Raw genomic sequence first — 24,861 nt, 5'->3', positions numbered from 1 at the left:
AAACATAATAATGCTAATAAAAAAGTACTGTGTAAATTGTGTAAACTTGTTCTAAGTTACAAAAGTTCTACGGGTAATTTAACTACCCATCTGAAAGTAAAACATATTTCTGCATTTGCTGAATTTAAAAATGCAGGCCGTGTTACGTTCTCACCACCTGAAGATCAAAGTGCAGTGCCGAACGCTATTATTATAGCGCCTGAACATTCTGAAGGAAGCGCTACACATGCTCCATCTACTTCAACAGGACCAGGACCACTAAACGGCAAAGACAAATGGATGCGTACATTCCAAAAAAGGTGAACGCAGACCAAAAAAGAAAAATCGACATGGATTTGATGAATTTATTCATCGATAGCTTCCAACCTTTTCGCCTGGTGGATGAAAGATCATTAAAAAAATTCGCCCGGTGGATACCAGGCTATACATTGCCATCTAGAAATACGATTTCCAATAAATTGCTTCCAAAAATCTACCACAGCACTCGGTTGCGAATGCAAAATGAAGTGGAAAGAGAAGCCCAAACCATATGTATCACTACAGATATGTGGACGTCTTCTAAATCAGACAGCTACACCATAGTAACAGCTCACTATATCAACAAAGAGTTTAAGATGAAAATGGTATTATTAGATTGTTGTCAATTTGTTGGTAGTCACACGCCGGGCAGAAGCCGCGTACCCGTCCCGCTATCAACAGTTCCCTCGACTCTTATTATCGATACCGATTTGTATTACTTTAACTTGACGCTCAGAGCTTCTCCTGAGACGTAAAAATAAATCAATCAACGATCAATTGTTTTTTTTCTCACCTACCTTCTGATTCCTTCTCCCGTGGATCCCGCCATAAACATCCGATCCCACACATCTATACAAACTTTTTATCGGTTCCGACCGTTCTCCGTTGTGAAACCAAGACTTCAAGATAGGAATACTTGTGCTTGCATAAAGCATTGCAATTTATCTTTCAAGGCAAAATCGTTGAAGAAGCTAGGTTTGCTTCAAACATCTGACATTGATGAACTTATGAAAAATGTCACTTGCAGCAAATGTTTCAAATGCATTTACTCCGAGTGTTCTGAATGCAAAGATAAGAAACCAGATATTGATTTGACCATAAATGAAGATAGTCCCGTGAAGTGGCTTCAATGGAAAATGGGAATACATATTATCTATGTAAAGAAAACCACTTAGGAGTGCTTTCCTTAAGTTTGAATTTGCCGCGTTACCGACAAGTTAGTTGGTGGCCCACTAGATGTCACTGCTGACAGCTTTGACATTAGTGAATTAAAGCGAGATATGAAAAGTAAAAGGGTCATCATTATTTCATTAAATACACCGAATACACCTGAATATAATATCTCACATTATTAAGAAACCTGAAATAAGGGCTTTAAATGTTGTTACCTTTGTTTTTACAGGTGAGTGAATCTTTTGTTAACAGATAATGTGATGGTTAAGAGTTGTAAATACGTATTGTTAGTAAATCTTTCGTTTTTACAGAGAAACGCAATTACGCATTTGTTTTAAAATTATAGTTTTAGATTATAAAAAAACTATTATAAAACAACACTTACTGCAACTATTTAACGAAACATGGAAAAAATTGTGGTTTGATTTTGCTGTGAGACCGACGGCAGATGGAAAATCAAACGTCATATGCATAACCTCAATCGCTACACCTGATGGTCGGATTTTTGGAATACCACTCGAATCCCAACCTACAAATCTACACCAAGGAATTACAAACACTCCAAACTATGCTAAGGTAAAAAAAATCATTAAATAAAAGACATCAAACAGGGAAAATATGGATAACCTTGACGGATGATATGTCAAAAATATATTTAGATACAGAACAAAACTTACAGTTTAATGATATTTACCTTGAAGAAATTACGGAAAACACAAATAATGCTGAGTCTATACCTAGTGGATCAAGTCAAACGCTGGAAAAACTGTTAGAGAAATTGCTTGAAGGTAAACAAACAAAATCTGAAACTCAAAATTTGGGGAAAATTGCAAAGGATTTCATGATTGGTACTGATTATTCACTGCCCAAAAAAAAATGATGCTTTAACACTGTCAAAAGAGATTAACGAAAATCTCCGTAACATTCAAGCTGAAGAAATAAAGAAGAGAAAACCTAGGATCATTCTAAAAGGACTGCATGAAGATATTCACGATGACGATATTGTCCCTAATCTACTTTCACAGAACCCTGACCTGGAAGAAATGTAAAAAATAAATAGTGACAAAAACTCCCTTAAAATGTTAAAATCGTTCGAAACTAAATATTCAAAAAACTGTATTCTAGAAACAAGTGGAAATATGAGACAATTACTATTATAAAAACAGAAAGTAAACATCGGCTTCCAGAGGGTTAAGGTGGAAGACAGCAATATACTTACGCTGTGCTACCATTGCCTTCGATTCGGACATACTTCGCTCCGATGCCTGGATAAAACAAATGCACCTACATGTAATCACTGTTGTGGAAACCACAACTCTCAACAATGTAACAACAAGAACTCGGATCCAATGTGTAATAATTGTTCATATCAAAACAAAAACTACAAACTAAGTTACGACACTAACCATAATGCATCTAGCATTAAATGTCTATATCGTGCTAAAATGCTTAGAATCGCTCAAGACAAAATCGATTTTTCTTAAAGTAAGTATAAGTATGACACATAAGTAAATATTCACGTATTAATTACTCGTACTATATATTTAATTGCATAAATTATTTTAAAATACAAACTAAAATTAAATTTATTGCTACATACATTAAATATACCTTACTATTACTACGATATACAGATCGTTTTATCAATAATTTTATCACTAACTATAAATCTGTGATAAATAAGTGTTTTATAAGATTTTGTTTCCAATTTAAGTGTTTTTTTCTAATAATTTTGTTAATATTTATTTTCTTGCTGAAACTAATGTTTAACTCGGCGAACACTTTTTCTCCTCAGATACATTTTTTTCCTACAATTATATTTCAACAATACAATAATGTCAAAATCAATAATTTATTTTTCTATACTCTTAAAACACTACCATGTCTGACTCATAGTTTGAAGAGATAGACTCATCTTTTAAGATTTCGGAAAATATTTGTTTAACTAGTGTCGAATGTAATAACACATTATTAGAAATAGATCCTCTAAAAGCATTAACAATCCTTCACCTAAATATTCGAAGTGTCTCAAAAAATTTTGATCATTTTACACTTGCATTAAACGAACTCACTCATAAACCGGATTGTATTGTGTTGTCTGAAGCCAGAATTAGCGGCTACTCAGGTACCTATAATTTACCTGGTTACAAATACTTTGTCACAACTTACAAAATAAATCAAAACAGCGGAATCATTGTTTTTGTAAAATATATTCATGAGAATATTTCCGTTAATGAAATTCATATCGATCTTGTAAATTGTCTTCATATTCAAATTATTATAAAACACACGTTTTATGATATAATAGCATTATATAGAACACATAACTCGAGCATAAGTAATTTCACCTAGAATCTGAAATCTATTATAAATACTAATTGTTCTCAAAATGCATTTATTGTAGGCGATGTTAATATTGAAATATCTAATGAATTTGAAAACAATAGAAATAAAGAAAAAACTGAATATATATCAACACATTAACGGAACTAAATTTTAAACCATGTGTAAAAAAATATACGAGAGAATTTCATGGACAAAGGCCATCATGCATAGATCATATCTGGTGTAATACTAATGAAACTGAAAAAATAAAAACAATTATTTGGAAAAATAACACTACTGATCATCACACATGCATTGTAGCTTTTAAAACTGACAAAATAGATGTGAATAATTACTCCCGCAATAATTTTCCAAAAACTATTATTAATTACGAAAAATTACAACAAAACCTACATATTGAAAATTGGGAAACTGTTCTATCCTCTAATAACCCCGACTTATGTTCACTAAATTTTGAAGCAATCTTGAATAAGCACATCAAATCTTCCTCTTCCATTATAAAATACTCTCCAAAAACTAAATTTAAAAAATTAAAACCGTGGATCACTCAAGGAATCATAATTTCAATTAGAAATAAAGAAAAAAATTATAAAGAACATAAAAAGTTTCCAGAAAACTATAAACTACCGTACCGTGGGTTGACTTTGGCCCTAGAAGTATTCTTTGGCCCAAATTAAAAAATAGTTTGATTGGTGACATCTGTGTCCTAAGTCTCATATAGGCGTAATTTTGACATTCAATCAATAGATGGCATTAGTGACATCATTTGGAGATTTTTTGACTAAACTAGAGTCCATTTTATAGAAGTTTCTAGGTGAAGACAGTCGCATGCGAATTTCGATAAAAAAGTTTCTTCATAAAATCTTGTAACGATTTTATAAGAGATATATTATGATTAGTTATACCCAAGAGCAACACTAATAAAATGTAAATCAAATATGGATTGCGTGTATTCTGAAATAAAACATATTCAATCAACTGTAAATTAAAGAAGGATGAGTTTAACAAATAATCGTTTATTCAGAATGGAAGCTAGTACAATATAAGGTTAATTAAATAAATGAAGTAGCAAAGGAGACTCTATTTTTTTAAACTAAAGGATTCTCAGGGCCGTGTGCAGGACTCGAAGAGCATCTGCATGTTGAATTTTATAAATGAAAGTCATCATAAAAGTTAACAGGTTAATTATATAAAGGGCGCCATTTATTTCTTCTAGAAATAAAAAGATTTAAAAGGATAAAGATAACCCGAAAAACTATCTAAAGTTAAATGATGATTTACGTGAAAGTTTCTTCCAACCCGCCATGTTGTGGTACTGGTCGCCGATGGTTCCGCAAGTCACATGTAGTCTGCTCCACTCCCAAAATCTGACTGTCTGGAGAAATTAATGATTCTCCTCTTTTCTGCGCAACGTGCTGCGCAGCTCACGGGTAGCAATAAAGATGTCTCTCATCGATCGATATCTTGAAGAATCGATCTCAGTCCGGGGTTTGTAGTTTTCTCCGTTACAATCTGTTTGCATCCACTACGTTTTATCACTTAAACAGGTATGTTAACACTTTATATCCGTAGAATATATTGAAGATATGATAGCATGCAATATTTTTGTGTTAAAATATCAAACAATATTTTAAATACACGATGTTGTGTGTTTTTGACAGAGTTGGGGTTTCTTTGTCCCAACATTGGCCCGGGCCAAAGTATCCCCTAATCAAAAATAGATGTTTTGATGTTGTGAACAAGCTACATTTTATTAGAAACGGCTATGTTATATTCAGTCCAATTGAAAATAGATCTTTTACGTTTTATACAGTAAGCTTTCTTTATTTTATGTTGCAGTTGAAATGCCCAGAAATTAGTCAGACTCCTGGGAGCTCGTAAATATGCAGATTACACAAGGAAAAGTTGCAAACATGTTTAAATGCAATCAAAAATGGTGAATTGACGCAGAGAAAAGCGGCTGCAGTGTATAACATACCTCGAAGTACTCTCAAGAATAAGTTAAAAGGATTGCACTCTAATAAGTCCGGCCAACCCCCAATTTTCACGCATGACCAGGAGATGAAATTTGTGGACTGCTGTATAACCATGGGTGAATATGGATTTCCTGTGGATCCGTTTGAACTAAGATGTATTATTAAGCTATATTTAGAACGGCAGGGAAGGAAAGTTAGAAAGTTTAAGAATAATATGCCCGGGTGTGAGTGGATTCGCTCATTTTTGAAACGCCATCCGAGGTTAACGTTACGATTTGCGAGCAATATGTCGCAAAAGAGAGCAAGCACCGATGAAAACACCATAAAAAGTTATGTGGCTAACTTATCGAAAGTGCTTAAGGATATCCCACCAAGTAACATATGGAACTTCGATGAGACCAACCTCACCGACGATCCAGGTAAGAAGAGGGTGCTTATCAAGAAAGGCAGCAAATATCATGAAAGAATTTGCAACACTACAAAAACATCAACTTCTTTAATGTTTTGTGGTAATGCTGATGGAGAACTATTGCCGCCATACATAGTATATAAATCCGACTGTCTTTGGGATTTGTGGACTGAAAATGGACCACCAGGTTGTCGCTACAATAGGTCTAAATCTGGGTGGTTCGATGCGGCAATTTTTGAAGATTGGTTTATTTCCCTATTTTTACCGCATCTGAAAAAGCAACACGGTAAAAAGGTAATCATTTGCGATAATTTAAGCAGTCACATTAACGAGCACATACTTAAGCTCTGCCACGAAAATGAGATATCGTTTGTGTGCCTTCCACCCCATTCAACGCATCTCACTCAACCTCTGGATGTTGCCTTTTTTCGATCGCTAAAAGGCAACTGGCGAAAACTCCTTTCTGAATGGAAAGAGTCTCCTAATGGCAATTCCGAATCAACCCTCCCAAAACGACATTTTCCAGGCTTACTAAAACAGTTGATGGAATCTATTGAGCCATCTAAAGCTGAAAATTTACGAGCTGGGTTCAAAAAATGTGGCGTAGTACCTGTTGACGTAAATATATTATTAGAGCGCTTGCCAAATACTAACCAAAATATACCATTTGATTCAGTGTTACTTGAGCACTTGCAGTCAAAAAGAGTAAGTACATCTAAAAATAAAAGAGTGCCACGAAAAAAGAAGATTAATGTTGAAGCTGGAAAGAGTATTTCGATTTACTTACTCCTAATTGGAAAGGACCGTACAAGATTGTACAGGTTCATAATAATCAGAATGTTACTATCAAAATGGAAAACAACTCTCTTAAAAGATTCCATGTAAACAGAATTAAGCCATATAGAGCTTTCTCTCCTGTTCCAGGTCCTTCAAGACAATCTTAATATTCTCACAAGACGTCCAACCAATAGCCACTGGAAACGGACTCTTCTTCGATCAAATCGGAAAACTTAAGGTTTATAATGACGATTGGAAAGTTATTACTTACCTAAATGTTAGTACCTTTCCTAGACAAATACAAATTTTAGATAATAATTATGCTTTAACAAAAAGCACTTGTTCTAAATACTTATCTTACGTACCTAATGACAATTGTAAAGATCTTTTAAAACCTGTTTTAAATATTATAAAGAAATGTAAAACTAAATACGAATCAATAACACACCTTGTTTCCAACCAACGCACAAAACGCGGTTTAATCGATGGTGTTGGAAAAATATTCAAAGCTGTTTTCGGAACACTAGATTCTGAAGATGCTCAATATTACGATGATGCAATTAAACGCGTCATGACTGACGATAAAGAAATTTATAATCTTATGAAAGATCAATTACAAGTTACAAAATCAACTCTCACTAATTTCAATACAACCCTTGCTAAACTTAACTATGATGAATATACTATGAATAAGAATATTATTAAAATAAATAATTTCTTTAAAGAAGATTACAATAAAAGGAACATGCAAGGAATTAAAAACATTCTTACTTCTCAAACAAACTCTTTATTCGAGACAACAGAATACTTTTATGAACAAATTGATTCTTTAATCAACGCTATTTTATTTTCTAAACAAGGAATTTTACATCCAGATATTATTACTCCTCAACAACTCTATTTCGAACTTAACTCTAACATTAAAAATTTACCAAGCGGAAAAGAATTCCCTTTGAGTTTGAAACTCGAAAATATTCACTCTTTAATCGATGTATCCGATTTAATTTCATATTATATTGATGGAAAACTAATCTTCATAATGAAGTTACCTTTAGTTACTTCACAAGAATATAACCTTTTTCATGTAGTACCTCTACCTGTTCCAAACATTGACATCCCAAATACCTTTTCTTTAATTATTCCTAAACATAAATTCTTAGCAATTACTAAGGACAAATCTTTTTATGTATATCTTGATAATTTTAAGAATAATTGTAAAACTATTACTAATGAAAATTTTATATGTATCTAAGGATCTAGATGTGTTATCCACTTTCTATGATCTATTATGCGAGACGATTTTATTGTCTGCTTATATTAATGAAATACCTAATGAATGTTTTAGTAGAATTATTAGAGGCAACATACTTTTATGGCAGCCTATAAGAAATAACAAATGGATTTTTACCTATTCTCATACTTCTAAAATAACTATTGATTGTAAAGATAGAGACAATATTTTTGATATTAAATTATTCCACACTGGAATATTAACTTCAAATTCTAATTGTAGAGCCTATGCAGGACTCACACAATTGATTGCTAAAAGTAATCTTATTACTGAATATGCTAACCCTGTTTCAACTTTAAATATTGTCGATAACAATAGGGTCTTTTCACAGTTTTTTTTTGTCTAAAAAAAATAAGTAAAAAATTACGATAATAATGGAATTTTTATTTTATTTTTACGACGATGAATAAATTTTTTATAACACTTTAAAATGTGCTATTTTTAAAATGCCGCCGAAACGATAATTTCGCGCCGAATAGCTCTGTGACGTCAGCGCCGTCGATTCTGGCCATAAGTGATAGCTGTTAGTTAGTAAATGGTCCGTAAGTTACAATAGGGTCATTTCACATTTTTTTTATTGTCTAAAAAAATTAAGTAAAAAATTACGAAAGTAACGTAATTTTTATTTTATTTTTACGACGATGAACAAAATTTTTATAACACTTTAAAATGTGCTATTTTTAAAAAGCCGCCAAAGCGACATTTTCGCTCCGAATAGCTCTATAAGGTCAGCTTCGACGATTCCCGCCAGTGTTACCATGTGCATGGTTTTTACTATGTTTTCATGGTATTTTGGGTCATTTCTAACTCCATGGTTTTTTCAATAAAACAATGTCGAACAAGACACCAAAAACCTGTACTTTCGAATGAGATACGAATTTTCAGCATGGGTCGCGTGGGGAAAATCCCAAACTTTAGGAATGTAGTTCAAACTTCAGTAGGTACCTATGGGTTCACATGATAACAATGTATATTTATCTACTTATTGTCTTTGTCAATAAATAATATGAATACATATTAAAAGAAAGATTATATGTATATCATGACTTTATGTAGGTACCAAAACTAACTGGCAGTGGAGTGCAGTGAATTTTCAGTGAGCAGATTGCTAAGATTGAAAAATACGACATTTGATGTTATTATAGCTGAATTTTTTTTTTGTATGACGATTTTTTAGCAAAGGTGGGCAATTTTTAATTATACTACCATGGCTAAAAAATCTTCATACAATAAATTGACATTTCGAAAACAAAAAAATCATTTTCAGCTACAACAACATCATTAATGTCGTATTTTTCAATCTTAGCACTATAGCTCACAAAAAATTCACTGCACGCCACTGCTAACTAGGTACTGTAAAATGTAGGAAAAAAATTATTGGAGTTCTGGGAGAATTTTTTCTCCCTCGTCTCATGGACCTGAAAAGTTATTTAATTTTCATTATTATTTAATTTTCATTATTATTTAATAGAGTTCTACAAATTTTACTTGACAACAGCAAAAAATTAAATATAAACTTTTGTTATTGTCCTATTATTGAAAGGAGAAATATAAAATCCGTTACTGTTGTTTTCGTATTTAAATTCTCAATAAAAAAAGCTTTAAAAAAGGCATGTTTTTTTTTCTTCAAAATTTGGTAAAACATGGTTTTTTGTTTTTGGGACATGGTAACACTGATTCCCGCCATAGGTGATATCTGTCAGTTTGTAAATGATTCGTAAGTTACAGTTGTTGTTTGTTGTCTTCCAGTTTGTTCGATTTATATCGTTATATTTTTTCCGATGTCTTCTCACTTGCGATACAAGTATTGTTTGGTTCCTATGTGTAGAAATACTACAGTAAAAACGCCAAATAAGGTGTTTTTAAGCTTTCCCAAGAACGAGAAAATTAGGAAAAAATGGTGTAATGCAATGAAACGGGATCATAGAAGAAATCCAAGTATATCTTTGAAAAGTCATCTTCATTGTTGCGAAGACCATTTTAATGTAAGTTCCTATGGGTTGAAAATATTCTATATTTATTTATCATAATTTAAGATAAATTCAGTATAACAACGATATTCTAATTTTGCGAGCATGAGCATGTTTTTTTTTTCAAATCTTACGATTGTTTTGCAAACTACTGAACATCTCTGCTGTAGTCATTGAGGTTTATATAGGTACTTAATGGCATTTATAGTGTACATGTGTACATACATACATTTAATGTTAATTTATTTATATTTTAGCTTGAAGAAGACATTGAAAATTATATGAGATGCAGATTAATGGGTGGTATCATGCACTTGAAAAAGAATGTTATTCCACATGAATTCGAGTGCAAAAAAAAAAAAATAGCCACTCCTCGGCAGACGGGATTGAAGCGTTTGCACATGGAAGTTATCAAAAGCGCTCTACAAGCAACCAACAACCAACCAGAAGAGCCAGAGCCACAGCCTTCCACCTCGGCACTGTCAGAAGAGCAAGCTGTAGCTGAAGCAGGACCTCTGCATGTTGCTACCCAAACTTGGTCACTTGCAACACAGGACAAGGCTGTTCAAGCTAACGTCAAATGTCATGTTCGTAGTAAAGCAACATCCGCATCAAGGCGACAAACCGATATAGCTTGCTCACCAATGAAGTTTGATGTCAGTTTGACGGCGGAGAGGATACGACCTACACGAGCTGGTGCGACACATGTTGAACCCATAAATAAACCACTGGAACCTCAGGAAACAGGTTCATCGGATTCAGATATCATACTGGAGGATATTACGTATCGTCCAACTTCACCAGACTTTGCAGGTGACGACTTTGAGAGTCAAAGTTTCAATATGCGCAAGTCAAGCCTGATGGCCCTTGAACGGAGTCCTAGGTTATGCCTAGGAATCCCAAAAAAACATGTACCATCTGATATCCATTTTGGCAAACAAAATACCCACACCGGTAACAAATATTTTAGTAGGTTTAAAGAAAATCCGCTTGGATGACTCATTTGCCATACTGTCTCTGCAGTTTGGAATTTCTATACCATCTGTAAGCCGGATTTTTATGAAAACGGTCTTGTTAATGGACAGATTTTTAAAAAGCCTTATTATATGGCCATCTGCAAGCAAAATAAGGTATAACTTACCCATAAGTTTTAGATCAAGATATTCCAAGGTACAATCTATTATTGACTGTTTGGAAATTCAAATTAACAAACCCAATAATCCAATACACCAATCACTAACCTGGTCAGAATACAAGAGTTGTAACACGCTTAAGTACCTCGTGTCTTGTACTCCGGACGGATTGGTGAATTACATTTCTTGTGGTTATGGTGGACGCGCTTCAGACGCTACCATAGTCGAGGATTGCGGATACCTGGATGCTCTGCGGCCGGGCATGTCCATAATGGCTGACAGGGGATTTAAGAATATAAGTAATCTTCTTCAAATTCGACAGTGCGAGCTTATACGTCCCCCTAGCGTATTTACTAATGTGCTCTGTACTGCGGAAGAAGTAAAGCAAGCAAAGAGGATAGCTGCATTAAGAATCCACGTAGAACGTGTCATCAGCAGGATACGGGAATTCGATATGTGCAAAATGCACGCTTCTACACACCACAATCATATCCCCATCATGGATCAGATCGTAAGAATAGTTTGCGCTCTAATTAATCTGCAAGATGTGTTAATTAAAGTGTAGAAAGTATGTGTATTATAAATGGTGACCAGATAACTCAGACAAGTGGCATTTTAGACTCCCTTTTAAAAGTTATTAAAAATTAAAAGTGATGAAAAAAAACTAGCTTATATAGGTTAAGTTAGATTAGAGTTTATTTTATTTTTATTTTTCATCACTTAAAGACTTCAAAGGGTTTCTGAAATTCCACTTTTCCATGTTGCCATGGAACCATTATAATTATATTTGTGTCATAGTATGATAGGAATAAATGATGATTGTGGTGTTTGAACGCATAATATGTATATACATTATATTTTTTAGTAAATAATTACTTTTAATTTATTATGTATCGACATTGTGTAATAAATAATACAACCTACGTTACTGTATTAAGTATTAAAATAATGTTTTCTACTGAAATATAGTTTTTCTTTTACTCACCTAAATAAAAGTACTTAGATTATTACCAGTGGCAGTTCTTCACAAGGGGACCGTGGGGACAGTCCCCACTACAGATATTCCAGAAATCTACCAAGAAAAAAAATGACAACTCTCTTTCAGTTCGCAAAAAATAATGAATGCATTCTTTACATGAAAGTAATTAACAGTTGCAGAAATTTCAACTAAAAATTCATTAGGGTAATTTTTAAGCTCGAAATTTGAAAAGTTTCTTCCGACGAACGTGCGACTAGCATCCTCCGTTCCTTGCAGCATACTAATTACTAATATTACTAATACCAACGCGACCGACGAGCCCGAACGAGCGGATTCGGGACTAGCGTCCAGTTATGCGCAGAATGTTCTGCGCAGTTGGGGGACAACCCCAGCGATTTATTCCTACTAAAATGATTCTTCTACTTGGACTGAATACTCTTGTATGAGATTTTAAAAATTTGCGCATGCGTATTTGAATCTTCTAACGAAATCGCAGGGGACAGACTTGAAAATCCCCTTGTGATCGTTTGTTTTAGTTCTAATTATTGAAGTAGGTCAGTTAGGTCAGTTATGCACGGGTCAGAATATGCGTTAGTCGTGTTATAATCGTTTGTGACGTTTAAGTAAAATAATAGTATTGATATCGATTGATCGGATCATTTCGTATTTCTATAGCGCCGTTCTCGTGGTAAAAGCGCTTTAAACTGAAGTATCTAGGATTAACTTGTGTTATTTTTTATTAAACGTAATATTTATGAATATTTGGTGTTTCTGGTTAGGTGCGTGACTTATCTTCTTATCTAATAATAATTTTTGTTAGAAATTATTCGAAAAAATGAATGAAGTCGACTTTTTACTGAAAAATAAATTCAGTACGTTTACATTTGACGAAAAAGTAGAAGTGAAACGCCTAGGTGCTCACATTTTTGACGTGCCTTTGAATATCGGTGAGTTTTCGTAATACTTCTTTGAGGTCAAATCATCTTTACATATTAACTCAAAAATAGACCTGAAAATGCCCGGTTTCAACGAGTCCGAGGATTCATTTCGGCCGCGTATACCGATTTCACATGAACCGCATAGTCTTAAAACAGAAATTATTTTTGACAAAATGTAACGATTTTTTTCGACCTCCTCGTTATGACGAATAATACCTCGTCGGTAAGCACTTTCCAGTTTTTCGATAATGTTTGTTTTTCCAGCAGTGCTCACCAACCTAGAGACATTGTAATCGAGTTTCATGTTGTTAAAACTCGTAAAAAGTTAAATTTTAATCCAGAGTGGTTTTCTAAAAAATCTTGGTTATGTGCTAGTGTTTTTTTAAAGAAACTTTTTTGTTTTCCCTGTATACTTTTTGGTGGTGATACAGTGTGGACTCAATCTGGGTATATTGATTTAAAACATTTATCGGAAAGGTTGACAAAACACGAAAATTCATCGGAGCATATGAAAAACGCAATAACTTTACAACTTTTTGGAAAAACAAACATTATCGAAAAACTGGAAAGTGCTTACCGACGAGGTATTATTCGTCATAACGAGGAGGTCGAAAAAAATCGTTACATTTTGTCAAAAATAATTTCTGTTTTAAGACTATGCGGTTCATGTGAAATCGGTATACGCGGCCGAAATGAATCCTCGGACTCGTTGAAACCGGGCATTTTCAGGTCTATTTTTGAGTTAATATGTAAAGATGATTTGACCTCAAAGAAGTATTACGAAAACTCACCGATATTCAAAGGCACGTCAAAAATTATTCAAAATGAACTCCTAGATTGTATGTAGGTACAGTGTTTACCGGGACCTTATAAAAGAAGAAGTTTCAGAAACCAAGTTTGTTTCAATCGAAGCGGACGAAACAACAGATGTTTCGTGTAAAGCCCAACTTGTCACAATTTTAAGGTACATTACCAAAACAGGAAAAGTCACGGAAAGATTTGTGAAATATTCCAAATTGTCGGACAAATCTGCAACGGGTGTAGCGAGCGAATTGAGGAGTGTGCTTGAAGAATGCGGTGTAAAAGCTAACCAACTCGTGGCTCAAACATATGACGGTGCCTCTGTTATGAAAGGCCGGCTCAATGGCGTTCAGGCCCAGCTAAAGACTAAAACTTGGAGGAGCTCAAGGAATGAAATTTCAAGATGAACTTGGATGGGATTCAGTCACTATAAATGAGGCATGTGGACTCCTAAATCTCTTAGGTGACAGAACTAGAAGTAGTCTTCTTTCTTTTTTTGCCCGAATTATACCAGAAGTAGATATATTGTTTAAACAATTACAAAAAACAACGGTTGACAATATTACTGCGAACAATGCTATACTCTATTTTAAAACAAGAGTTCAAGAAGTGCGGGAAAAAACTGACAAATTCGCAACTATGCATGATACCTTGCTAAGCAAGAGAAATTTCTCCCTAATAGATTTATCCCGCATCATGAAAGAGGCTTGTGACACGATACTTATTAATATTGAAGATCGATTTTCAAGTTTTTCTGCAGCCAAATTAATTGACGTCAATTTTTTTAATGCATATTTAAAAAAGTTTCCCATTGAACATCTAAAAATAGCGGTCGAATATTACCCAATTTTAGATGAAAAAAAATGCAAACTGAGCTTGAAATTCTTTACAGTCACACTGAATTGACCAAAAATATTAAATCAGCTACATCTCTACTGCAATCGTTACAAGAAAATAACGTCACAGACATTTTTACTGAAGTAACGAAACTTCTCCATATAATTATTACCACCCCAATGACGACTTCAGAGGCTAGCATTACACTTGTAAGTTTTTTCGTAAATTTACGACTTCTAGCCAATGGGCATCTTGCATTTTGAAAATCCAATGCGCCCATTGGCTAGAAGTCGTAAATTTACGAAAAAACTTACAAGTGTAATGCTAGCCTGAGAGATGTTTCTCAACATTAAAACGTGTTGGCGAAACACCATTGGAGCTGAAAGATTAAATGCACTGGCAATGCTTTCAATAGAGAATGATTTGATCAACGCCATACCAGAATTCAACAACAGTGTTATCGATCGATTCGCAAAAATGAAGAACAGAAGAATTGATTTTTGCTACAAAGTTCTTTCGGATGGCGAAACTTCATGAAGAAACTGCGAAGGTAAAAATAAATACTAATAGTTCATATACCTAGGTAGTAAAAGAAATATTATGTCATGTAGATAGTCCCCATCCCTGATTTATCTTAGACTTTAGACCTTAGAATTAGGCACAGTAAAAAACCTATTCGTGTATATATTTATATTGGATCTCGTACTCCCATTTTCTGGCAATGAAATGTCAGTATCTACACATAAAAAATGACGGTCCCCACCACCGAAAATGTGCTCGAGCCGCCACTGATTATTACTATACATATAGTATATCCACATACTATACGTTGAAAAATGTTCCACTATATTCAATTGAAAGGTTATATCAGTAATGAGAAGGAATCCAAGGAAGGTAATAAAAACACTTTGTATGTACATGTCACACATCTATATTTAAGTTTTTTTAAATATAGCATTGGACCAAAATTGGGTACATTTAATAATAAGTTCTTTGCATAATGCTTCATCATACATCACATTAGACTGTATGACTTTCTTAGAAGTCTCAAAGTCATAGTTAGCAACACAATAAAGTGCAGCCGGCTTCCGGGCAAAATGCATTTGTAGTTGCATCTGTGCCATGACTTTGGGAGTAGGTTCCATGGAATCGGTTAGGTAGTTTTTCATTGTCGACTCCTTCGCTGGGCATTTCACTTCAACAATGAAATCTTCTCCCAAAGCATCTAGAGAAGCACCAAAAATTGGATACTCCTTACTCAAAATGAGACCACACTTTTTTAATTTAATTTTATTAGTAGCCTCAATTACTTTTAAAACTTGTTCTTCGAGGATTCTACCACGCTGAATAGCTTTAGTCTCAAAGACTTTAGCACCGAGAATACTTTCAACTAGTGACCCGTCTAGTATGCAGCAGTGAGCCGCTTCATAAAACTTTGATGCCGTCACCCTACCGTAACGTAAGTTATGCCATAGTATATTGTCAGACTGGCCGATGGTTTTATAGGCTGCCTTCTGACAGGCCTCAAGAGTCATTGCCTCTTTACAATATTCAATAAAGTCCCCGGGTGTGGATCCCATGTGAATGCTAGCATCTATCAGCTCTCTTGCGAAACTCCCATCATCCTCTGGCAAATCCATATGTCCTGTGGTCCCCATGTCTTTTGCTTTTATAAACTTCAGGCTTGTACCTATTCCCGCCATCTTGGAGCGTTTCCAATAACATTGGATTGAAGTTTTTGGAGGTTCCTCACTGCGTCTGTGGAGCCATGATAAGAAGGCAAGTGCGTGCTTACAGCCACCTGGAACAATGAGAAGATGCAAAAATTAAGTTACTTTTATTTTGAATGTATGCTTATTTGGCGCCATTGCAGATTGAGGATCAGACATTTTTAAACATTAACTGCATACTTGGATCCATGTTGTCGGAGGGAGGAAACATAGAAACCGGCAAATCATTCTTCAGCCGAGCTGTTGAACTTAAGAATGAGTTTTAGAAACGACCCCTTCTCTTGTGACAAATGTTAACCGTGTAAAAATGTGGGGCGCCTGTTTGGCATGTTTCTCGACTATGAACCAATGCCGAAGGGATCAGTAACACTAGGTCCATCGGACTATCTTTCATTAAATAACAGTAGAACAAGGATAACATTCCCACCTAACACATGTGCTCTAAAGATTGCAATCTAAGTACAGGGTCAGCAGTTGTGTACTATCTGCAGTATCTATGGGTCCTGTACCGTACGCACAGCTTCTGAGAGGCTAACTTGACTCTGTCTTCGATGGCGCCCCAGTACCTGGGCTGGTCACTTAGAGTTACACCGAGCATATCAATGGAAATAATATCGGGAAGATTGCTTCCATTGAAGGAGACTAGTAGATATAAAAATGAGAGTAGAATAGAATACACAAATTAGGAACTAACCTTGGGATGCAGGACAATCATCACACTTGCATGAATCTACAACCTCCAGTACTTCATTGCAAATCAGTGTTACTGGGTAAGCCTTTGTTCTGATTTTGTGCTCCGGAGTGACTCGAGCTTTCACAGTGCAAATATTGTCAATTCGTTTCACTTGGACATATCACACTGCACTGTCTCCATAATTTTCCCGTGCTGATCTGTAATATACATAATATTGTTTATCAAAACATTAATCTACCAAACCATAGCATTATCAGCAGGCAGGAGGGAATGTTTTTTTGCAGATTTGACATTTAACATTACAATGAGAACAAATTTATTAACTATTTATATTCATAATTTAAAGGTGGAAACAATTCTACAACCTTTGTATGCGGTTGTAATGTTCAATGTTCTACAGAGCATCTTCTGTCACGGAGGTTAGGAGGCTTGCTGTCTTGTTTCAATTTCATGAAAAGGCGCCAAAATAAACACTATTTGTTCGCATGTTTTTGAAATATTGAAATACATATAGGATTAGTGTGTATACAATATGTTTTTCTTACCTTGTCGCTTTAAAACCTCTAAATTCAGCACTTAGAAAATCACTATTCCCAGCTATAAAAGATGCCATCATTATAGCGTCTATTTTAGGCAAATTGTCCGACTGAGCACGTAAAAAACCGCTGTCAGTCATTATAACTACACAATATTATTAAATTACTATAAGAAAATAACACAAGCGTCTTGAATAAATCAAATATAACCGGTAAAAACTACAAATAATGTTTTGCCTTCTGACAGCGACTCGGCTGGACTCGGTGTTCATTGGTGTTCATAGAAATGATGTTGACAGTCGGCGGGCGTGACGTCATGATTCGGTCAACCAATCATGGTCCGTTCATAGAAATGATGTTGAATGATGTTGACAGTCGGCGGGCGTGACGTCATGATTCGGTCAACCAATCATGGTCCGTTCATAGAAATGATGTTGAATGATGTTGACAGTCGGCGGGCGTGACGTCATGATTCGGGCAACCAATCATGGTCCGTTCGGATATGCCCAATTTTAGGCTGCTTTTAAAATCATTAATTATGAATGAAAATATTAAAATTGGACGTTTTTAGTACGATAATCATAATCAGAAAATTAAACTTTAAATCTTCCACATATTTTTAACGGTATCCCTAGTTTGTGAAAATACCCTATTGTTGTAACATGAAAAAATATAATGAAACTCTAAATGAACTTGAACCAATAAATTTAATTAATTTGCAACATGATGACCTTAATTTGGCATCTCATAAAATCGATCAATTTAATGATGACCTTAAATCATACAATTCGAGGCCACTTATAGTTAAACGTACATCAACATTTCAAATTGCTATTTATACCTTATCCACTTTTCTAACTATTTTTATTATTTACAAATTATTGAAGTGTTGTAGATTTTTTAGAATAATTAATTCTTATTTTCCAAATAATGATGATGATAGCAAATGTTGTGTTAGAATTTACAACCAATGTAATAATCCGAGACGATCCACTACAAGGATCCAACCAAAAATGACGTTCAGAAATTCGAATGAGTTAGATCATGAAAACGAAGATGTACCTCTTCAAGTGCTATCTTCAGATGAAAATAATTTAAGATTTAATTACAGCAACTAAACTTAAAAAAACGTTGCTTTCATTTTATGGGGGGAGATATGTTATAATCCCAGCCTTAGCTATAAATCTAACGCCATTAGCGTCAACCTTTTGTGCATTCACGCGTTTCCAAACAAACGCATTATTTTATAAAAATCAATTAACCAAACTCATAATCGAATTCCACACGACTCATTTTTGTGCCTAGTACTTAAATCTACGATAATTCCCATGAATCCGGGATACGAGATTTACTATTTAAACAGGAACAAACTGTTCCACCACGTTCACTCTTAATTACAACGAAGTACAGTCTACACGCAGTCCTTCCGTTATTGACATTGTCTTAATTGTAATTACAAGTTAATTATTATATAGTTATTTTATCTAAAACTTCACAAGTTATCATTATTCTACGGGAAACTTCCATAACACCTCAAGACATTGATAATCTACATCGGCAAACAGCAATTATTACTACTGCAGATACTGTCTCCTGATCTCCATACATCTAAAAACTCACCTACTTGAAGAAACATCTCGATCATTGCTCGCAGTGCAAGAGTTAATATTATTTTACTGCCTCCTCAACCGAGGGTCGTAGCAGTATTATGTCGGCCCTAAATAATTTAGTTAGTTGGCAACCAAAATAAGGTGGTGTTTACAAAGTTACTAATTATAACGATGACACTGCCCTAGTACTAAAAAGTAAGACATGGGAAGAAACATTTCATAGAGCGGATCTAACATTGCAAATTATTAAACAGTGGTTGGATGATAATCTACACACCTTAAACATAACTAAAACGAAATATATAACGTTTAGTCTTAATATTCCGAGTCAGCCTTCAATCAATCATACACTAAAAATACATTCTTGTAGAGATAACTCTAGTTGTCTGTGCAATCCACTAGAACGAGTAGATTCCATTAAATATTTGGGTGTAATAATTGACAATAAACTACGATGGGAAGATCACGTAATAAATTTTACAAACCGTATACGGAAACTGGCATATATCTTCAGGTCACTACGAAATATTCTAAATAAAAATACACTAAAAACGGTATACTTTTCTTTAGGCCAATCAATTATATCTTACGGTATAGTAGTCTGGGGAGGATGCTCTAACACGATATTAGAGCCATTAATTAAAGCTCAAAAATTGATAATGCGGACTATTTACAAAGTACACTATATTCACCCCACGAAGGAATTATTTAACGACTTCAAAGTACTCAACATAAAATCCTTATACGTCAAAAACATATCCACCTACTATAAATTCAAACATACGAAAAAAAATATTTTTGAATCGACCCATAATACAAGATATTCCAACAAATCCAATTATATTATTCCCCCAATAAAAACCTCAATGGCACAAAGACAATTTAACTTTCTTGCTCCAAAAATATTCAATAATTTAACGTTAGAAATAAAATCAATAGCCAAATACGACAGTTTCAGGAAAGCGCTCGGGGATTTTTTGATGTGTGATTGTTATAGTGTTAGTAGCCTATTCCAAGTACTCAGATAGAGGTGTATATATTGTTTATATGCGTGAGGATGCGTCATACGGGTGTATGTATACATGTGTTGTTATATGTATATAGGTATGTCTGCTGCTATATACACATGTGTGCTTGCATGCACACATATTAAAAATTATATATATAATTGTGTACATTTTTAAAATCTAATGCTAATTTACTTCTTTCTCCTTTCTAATTTCTATCTTCTACTTTTTATAACAATTTTTCCAAAATTTTAGCTTCATCTATAGTTACTAATTTCATATGTTTACACTAGATTTCATATTTCATACAAAGTAATTACACTCAATTGGTCACCATGAAACAGGCAGCCGCCTAGTATGGTGATTCATTATATCTATTTTATGTAAATTTCAAAATAATGTAACATGTATTAAATAAATAAATAAATAATCATATGTACATATTATGTTTGCGTTGTAACGCAGCCTCATCTAGCTTAGTGTGTGCAGCTAATCCACCATCATTAATATTAATAAAACCAAAACACTTGATAAATAATATTATAGAATTAACAGAATAACAAAACGATAAAAAAAGATTAGTATAAACATTAACGGAAATAATTTTGAACGATCCTATTTTGAACAGCTCTACCAGCCACTAAATCTGGGTTAATTCTGTTAACAGCCCCAGGCCCCAGCTCGGAAGCCGTTCCACCAACAATCACTCCTAAATCTAGATTATGATCAATCAGGTAATCTGGAAGATCAAATTTATCTTCTACACACATATTGTGAAGCACTGTGTATGCATTGATAATTCTGGACGCCTTTTCGGGAGCATAATGAAGAACCCTGTGTTTACAAAGGCAACGGAATCAAAACACCGTTACATCTCTCTACAGTTGACCTGATTGATCTTAGTTTTGTATTGAACCTTTCTGCGGGCGATCCAGGTTCAGCCCTATCGATTTGGGTAATTAACCAAGGTCGCAAAGGGTACCCAGAGTCCCCCAGAAGATAATATCCTGACTGACCACGCGTATACAGCTGCTTCAGCACAGGTTCCACAGAACACGACTTCCATATAAATGCATCATGAGTGCTTCCAAGGAAACGTGCATCAACATGCAAAATTCGAAGATCCGAGTCACAAATTAACTGAACGTTAATCGAATGGTAAGCCTTTCTATTAACATAGATGTGTTTCGGAGTGACTGGATCTCTTGTGTTTGGTGGGAATATAGCCACGTGAGTGCAGTCGATGCACCCGATAATTCCTGGGAATCTATATTTATCGTAAAACCAAAAATAAACAAATATTATTGATAGAGCCAACCTCAAAATAAGTAAATAATGTGATCATAATATTCGTCTAATAAAAAACTTACTTATTCCTTATCTCGTTTAGTGCCTGGATATTTGGGGGAAATTTTACCCTGGGTCCTGGGTTCGAGTCCCAGATGTGACCGTATCCTTTTCTGATTTTTCTGTTTCAGATTTTCGTTTAGAAATCACTAATATTGTCTTCAATATTTAAATATTACAATTTGAGGTTTTACTCAATAAAGTTATTCCGAAAAATAAATATTCATTCTAGACTTGCAGAAAAAGTCAACAGATGTCGCACATTAAAAAATAAGATAGGTTTATCTAAAAAGACGCTGTCTGGATTGCATTTAGTTCGGGTTGAATCTTGCGATCATACATAAAGATAGTTGCCAATAAAAATGTGCGGTGAAAAAATGAAGACAATGTTAGTAGTTCTTATTCGAAGTATTAATACAGTTAAAAGTGACCGAGGGGAATAGGGTCCCATTAGCTCAGTCGGTAGAGCACTGTCCCGGAAAGACAAGGGTCCTGGACCGCGATTCAGGTTCTTTTTAACGACAGTAATCCTCGCCTTACCTTAATATTAACGCATTTTTCTACGAATGGAATTCACGTTCTCTTTTGACAGTTGAAATGCTAGCATTATAAAAATTAGAGCTAGCACTAACGTCGATTGCGATTCCCATTCTCTCGTTGACAGCTCCTGTCATTTAAAATCCTATCCTTAAACGAGTTAACGCTAGCATGTTTTATGGAGACCGGTCGACCTGTCATTAGCAAAGCATTGATTGATAAATTTGCGGACTTAGTGACGAGTATAGTGATATTAGTGTAATTTAAACAAAAGAAAACTTCATATTATCGTAAGTTTTTACTGTAAACATGATTAGTGAAGTATTTTTCGCATAATAATGCTATTATTAACCGAATTAACGTATTTGCGATGTTTGTAAAATACCTATGTAACTTTCAAAACGCACGAAATTTAATATCAGATATCAAGTGATTTAAATTAAAATAAACTAAACGTTTATAGTTGTGTGATGCACATATAATTTGCCATTGGGGATTTCCAGATAAATAATAGTAATATCTTGCAGATAAAATGGCTGCAGGATTTTTGGCTCTGGAGATTGTAGACTTGGAGGATAATCAAAACGAGAGGAGAATCCCATTTCGACGTTTAAGAGATGGTCAAAATCCGATGGAAATGGGGCAAACGGAATTCATTAAATTATTTAGAATTTCGAAGGAAATTGCCCATTTCCTAATTAATTCATTATCCCTGACCCTACAACCTAAAAGAAGACATGGCTTGTCTGTCCAATCACAGGTCGGTGCTACATTTAATAAACATAACTATTATTTAATCCATGAAAAAGGAGGTATGGTATTCATGACTGAAATTTATACTTACAGGTACTTACTGCAGTAAGATTCTATACGGTGGGTTCGTACCAGCGAGGTATAGGCCACGAATGGGGCTTGGCAATCAGCCAGTCATCAGTTAGCCGATGCATTCAGAATGTTTCATCGGCTTTCAGCCAAACATTAACGATAACGTGGGTCAAATTTCCTACAACTGCTGCAGAAAGCTAGGCTATTATTTGAACAATCAGATAATCCTTTTCCTGGGACTATAGGAGCGATTGATTGCACCCACATATCAATAATCGCTCCTGCAGATCAGGAATAGATTTACTTAAATAATCATGGGAATCACTCCTTAAATGTGCAAATGGTAAGCCCTTGATTCGGACCATTCTTTGTGTACCTACTTTCATATGTGTGAAAAAGTCCTAATATTGTAATTTAAAAAATGAACATTTCAGATTTGTGATCCGAACCTCATCATTTTAGACGTGAACCCGAGATATCCGGGAACGCGGCACGATAGCCAGATTTGGGCCAATTCTCCACCTCGTCGCATTATGGAGCTGTGGCATGAAAGAGGAGAAAGGAAAACTTGGCTAATTGGTAAAAATAAGTCATTGGACATGTAGTAAATAGTATATTGTTCACAACAATTAACATTGTCTCCTCTCCACATAGAATAGGAAAAATTATAATCTCTCCAGAGATTTTGATATATTTATTCGATATAAAAAACAAAAAATGGAAAAATACATCATTAATTTTGGTTCTAAAAGCAATTAAAACAAAAATTAATTTTCATTTTAATATTTTTGTACTTAACAGGAGATGCAGGCTACCCGTTGGAACCATGGCTGATGACACCCATTCCAAATTCAGCCATTGACAGTGAGAAAAGGTACACCGACGCTCACTGTAGAGCTCGGTCAGCTGTGGAGAGGTGTTTTGGAGTTCTGAAAGGAACTTGGAGGTGTCTGTCTGCCCAGCGAATACTAATGTATGAACCCAAACGAGCTCATCACATAATCAATTCGTGCGTTGTGCTGCACAATATGCGGAGATTAACTCGCATCCATGAGCATGATAACCATTCTGAAACGGATAATAGGCCATTATCCGTTTCAGATAGAGAAGAGTCAGAACTTCCAAGGACACGTCTTGCTGAAGGAAGACGTGTAAGAAGTCACATCATCACTACGCACTTCCATAACTAATACTATCTAGTTTCATTATGTGTACAATTTAATCTGTATATTCATATTGTAAAAGCAACAACCAACCCCGGACACACTGGGAAGATTCATTAATATGCTGCGGGTGGCCACACTGGACCGGCTGGAAGGGTAGCTAGGTTAGCCACCCTTGGTTGGCGCTCTCTTCTCGACGCAATCTCTGACGAATACGGATCTAGATATCACCCGCTATTTTAAAAGTGTAAAACATAAATAATACACCAACTTCCAAAAGTGTCCAAGACTTTGATTTATCCCGTTATAAATTCAGAAGTGGGATATATCCAAATAAATTGCGACGGTGACGTTTGTTTATTTTGGTAAAAGATTTAATCGCGAAATAGACGCTTTGTTATTGTTTGTGTTTTGGTTACTCGAATAAAAGTTACGATAGAGACGTTTTATTCAGTGGTAACATCCACGTGCGAAATTGACGCTTTATTGTCTAGTGATTGTGTGTATACGAGAGAGACGTTTATATTAATTTGGAAAATTATATTCGTGCGCGGGACTCAACTAAAGTGACGCTACCGCCGCCATTTTTGTTTTGTTTGGTTAGCGTTTGGCGCGAACTTTTAAGATGTCTCGAAGCCGTAGCCGAAGCCCGAGCAATTCGGAAGACTCCATGGAGCCTTCGCGCATGGTGTTTGAAAGACTACTCGAGACCAGACTCGAGGGCATGCTAGCCAAGTACTTCAGGGCTAGGGATGGGAGTTCCA

The 24,861-nt window shown here is 34.8% G+C and overlaps 2 protein-coding genes and 1 pseudogene across 3 annotated transcripts in view; 2 read left to right on the top strand and 1 right to left on the bottom strand.

Annotated features, from left to right (window-relative positions):
* LOC149420712 (tRNA (cytidine(32)/guanosine(34)-2'-O)-methyltransferase-like) overlaps window positions 1-24,861 on the bottom strand; it is a 149,123-nt gene that overhangs the window by 110,341 nt on the left and 13,921 nt on the right. The gene's annotated exons all lie outside the window — the stretch shown is intronic.
* On the top strand, window positions 5,800-8,245 carry LOC149420714 (uncharacterized). Its single transcript, XM_089635986.1, has 3 exons — window positions 5,800-5,943; window positions 6,827-7,753; window positions 8,213-8,245. Exons 1-3 carry the CDS (start codon window positions 5,800-5,802, stop codon window positions 8,243-8,245), a joined length of 1,104 nt encoding a protein of 367 aa, XP_089492112.1.
* LOC149420713 (uncharacterized) lies at window positions 10,362-11,750 on the top strand (annotated as a pseudogene).

Source organism: Hesperophylax consimilis, chromosome 10 (assembly GCF_061612785.1).
Source record: "Hesperophylax consimilis isolate HC1 chromosome 10, BYU_Hcon_1.0, whole genome shotgun sequence".
NCBI lineage: Eukaryota > Metazoa > Arthropoda > Insecta > Trichoptera > Limnephilidae > Hesperophylax > Hesperophylax consimilis.
The sequence above is the reverse complement of the archived record's forward strand: the minus strand, read 5'-3'. Positions and strand labels throughout refer to the sequence as shown.

Coding starts and splice junctions, on each gene's coding strand:
- LOC149420714 (XM_089635986.1), top strand. CDS start 5,800: ATGTCGCAAAAGAGAGCAAGCACCGATGAAAACACCATAAAAAGTTAT. Junction 5,944..6,826: donor ACGATCCAGGTAAGAAGAGG/GTGCTTATCAAG, acceptor TAAGCCATATAG/AGCTTTCTCTCCTGTTCCAG. Junction 7,754..8,212: donor TCATAATGAAGTTACCTTTA/GTTACTTCACAA, acceptor TTCTAATTGTAG/AGCCTATGCAGGACTCACAC.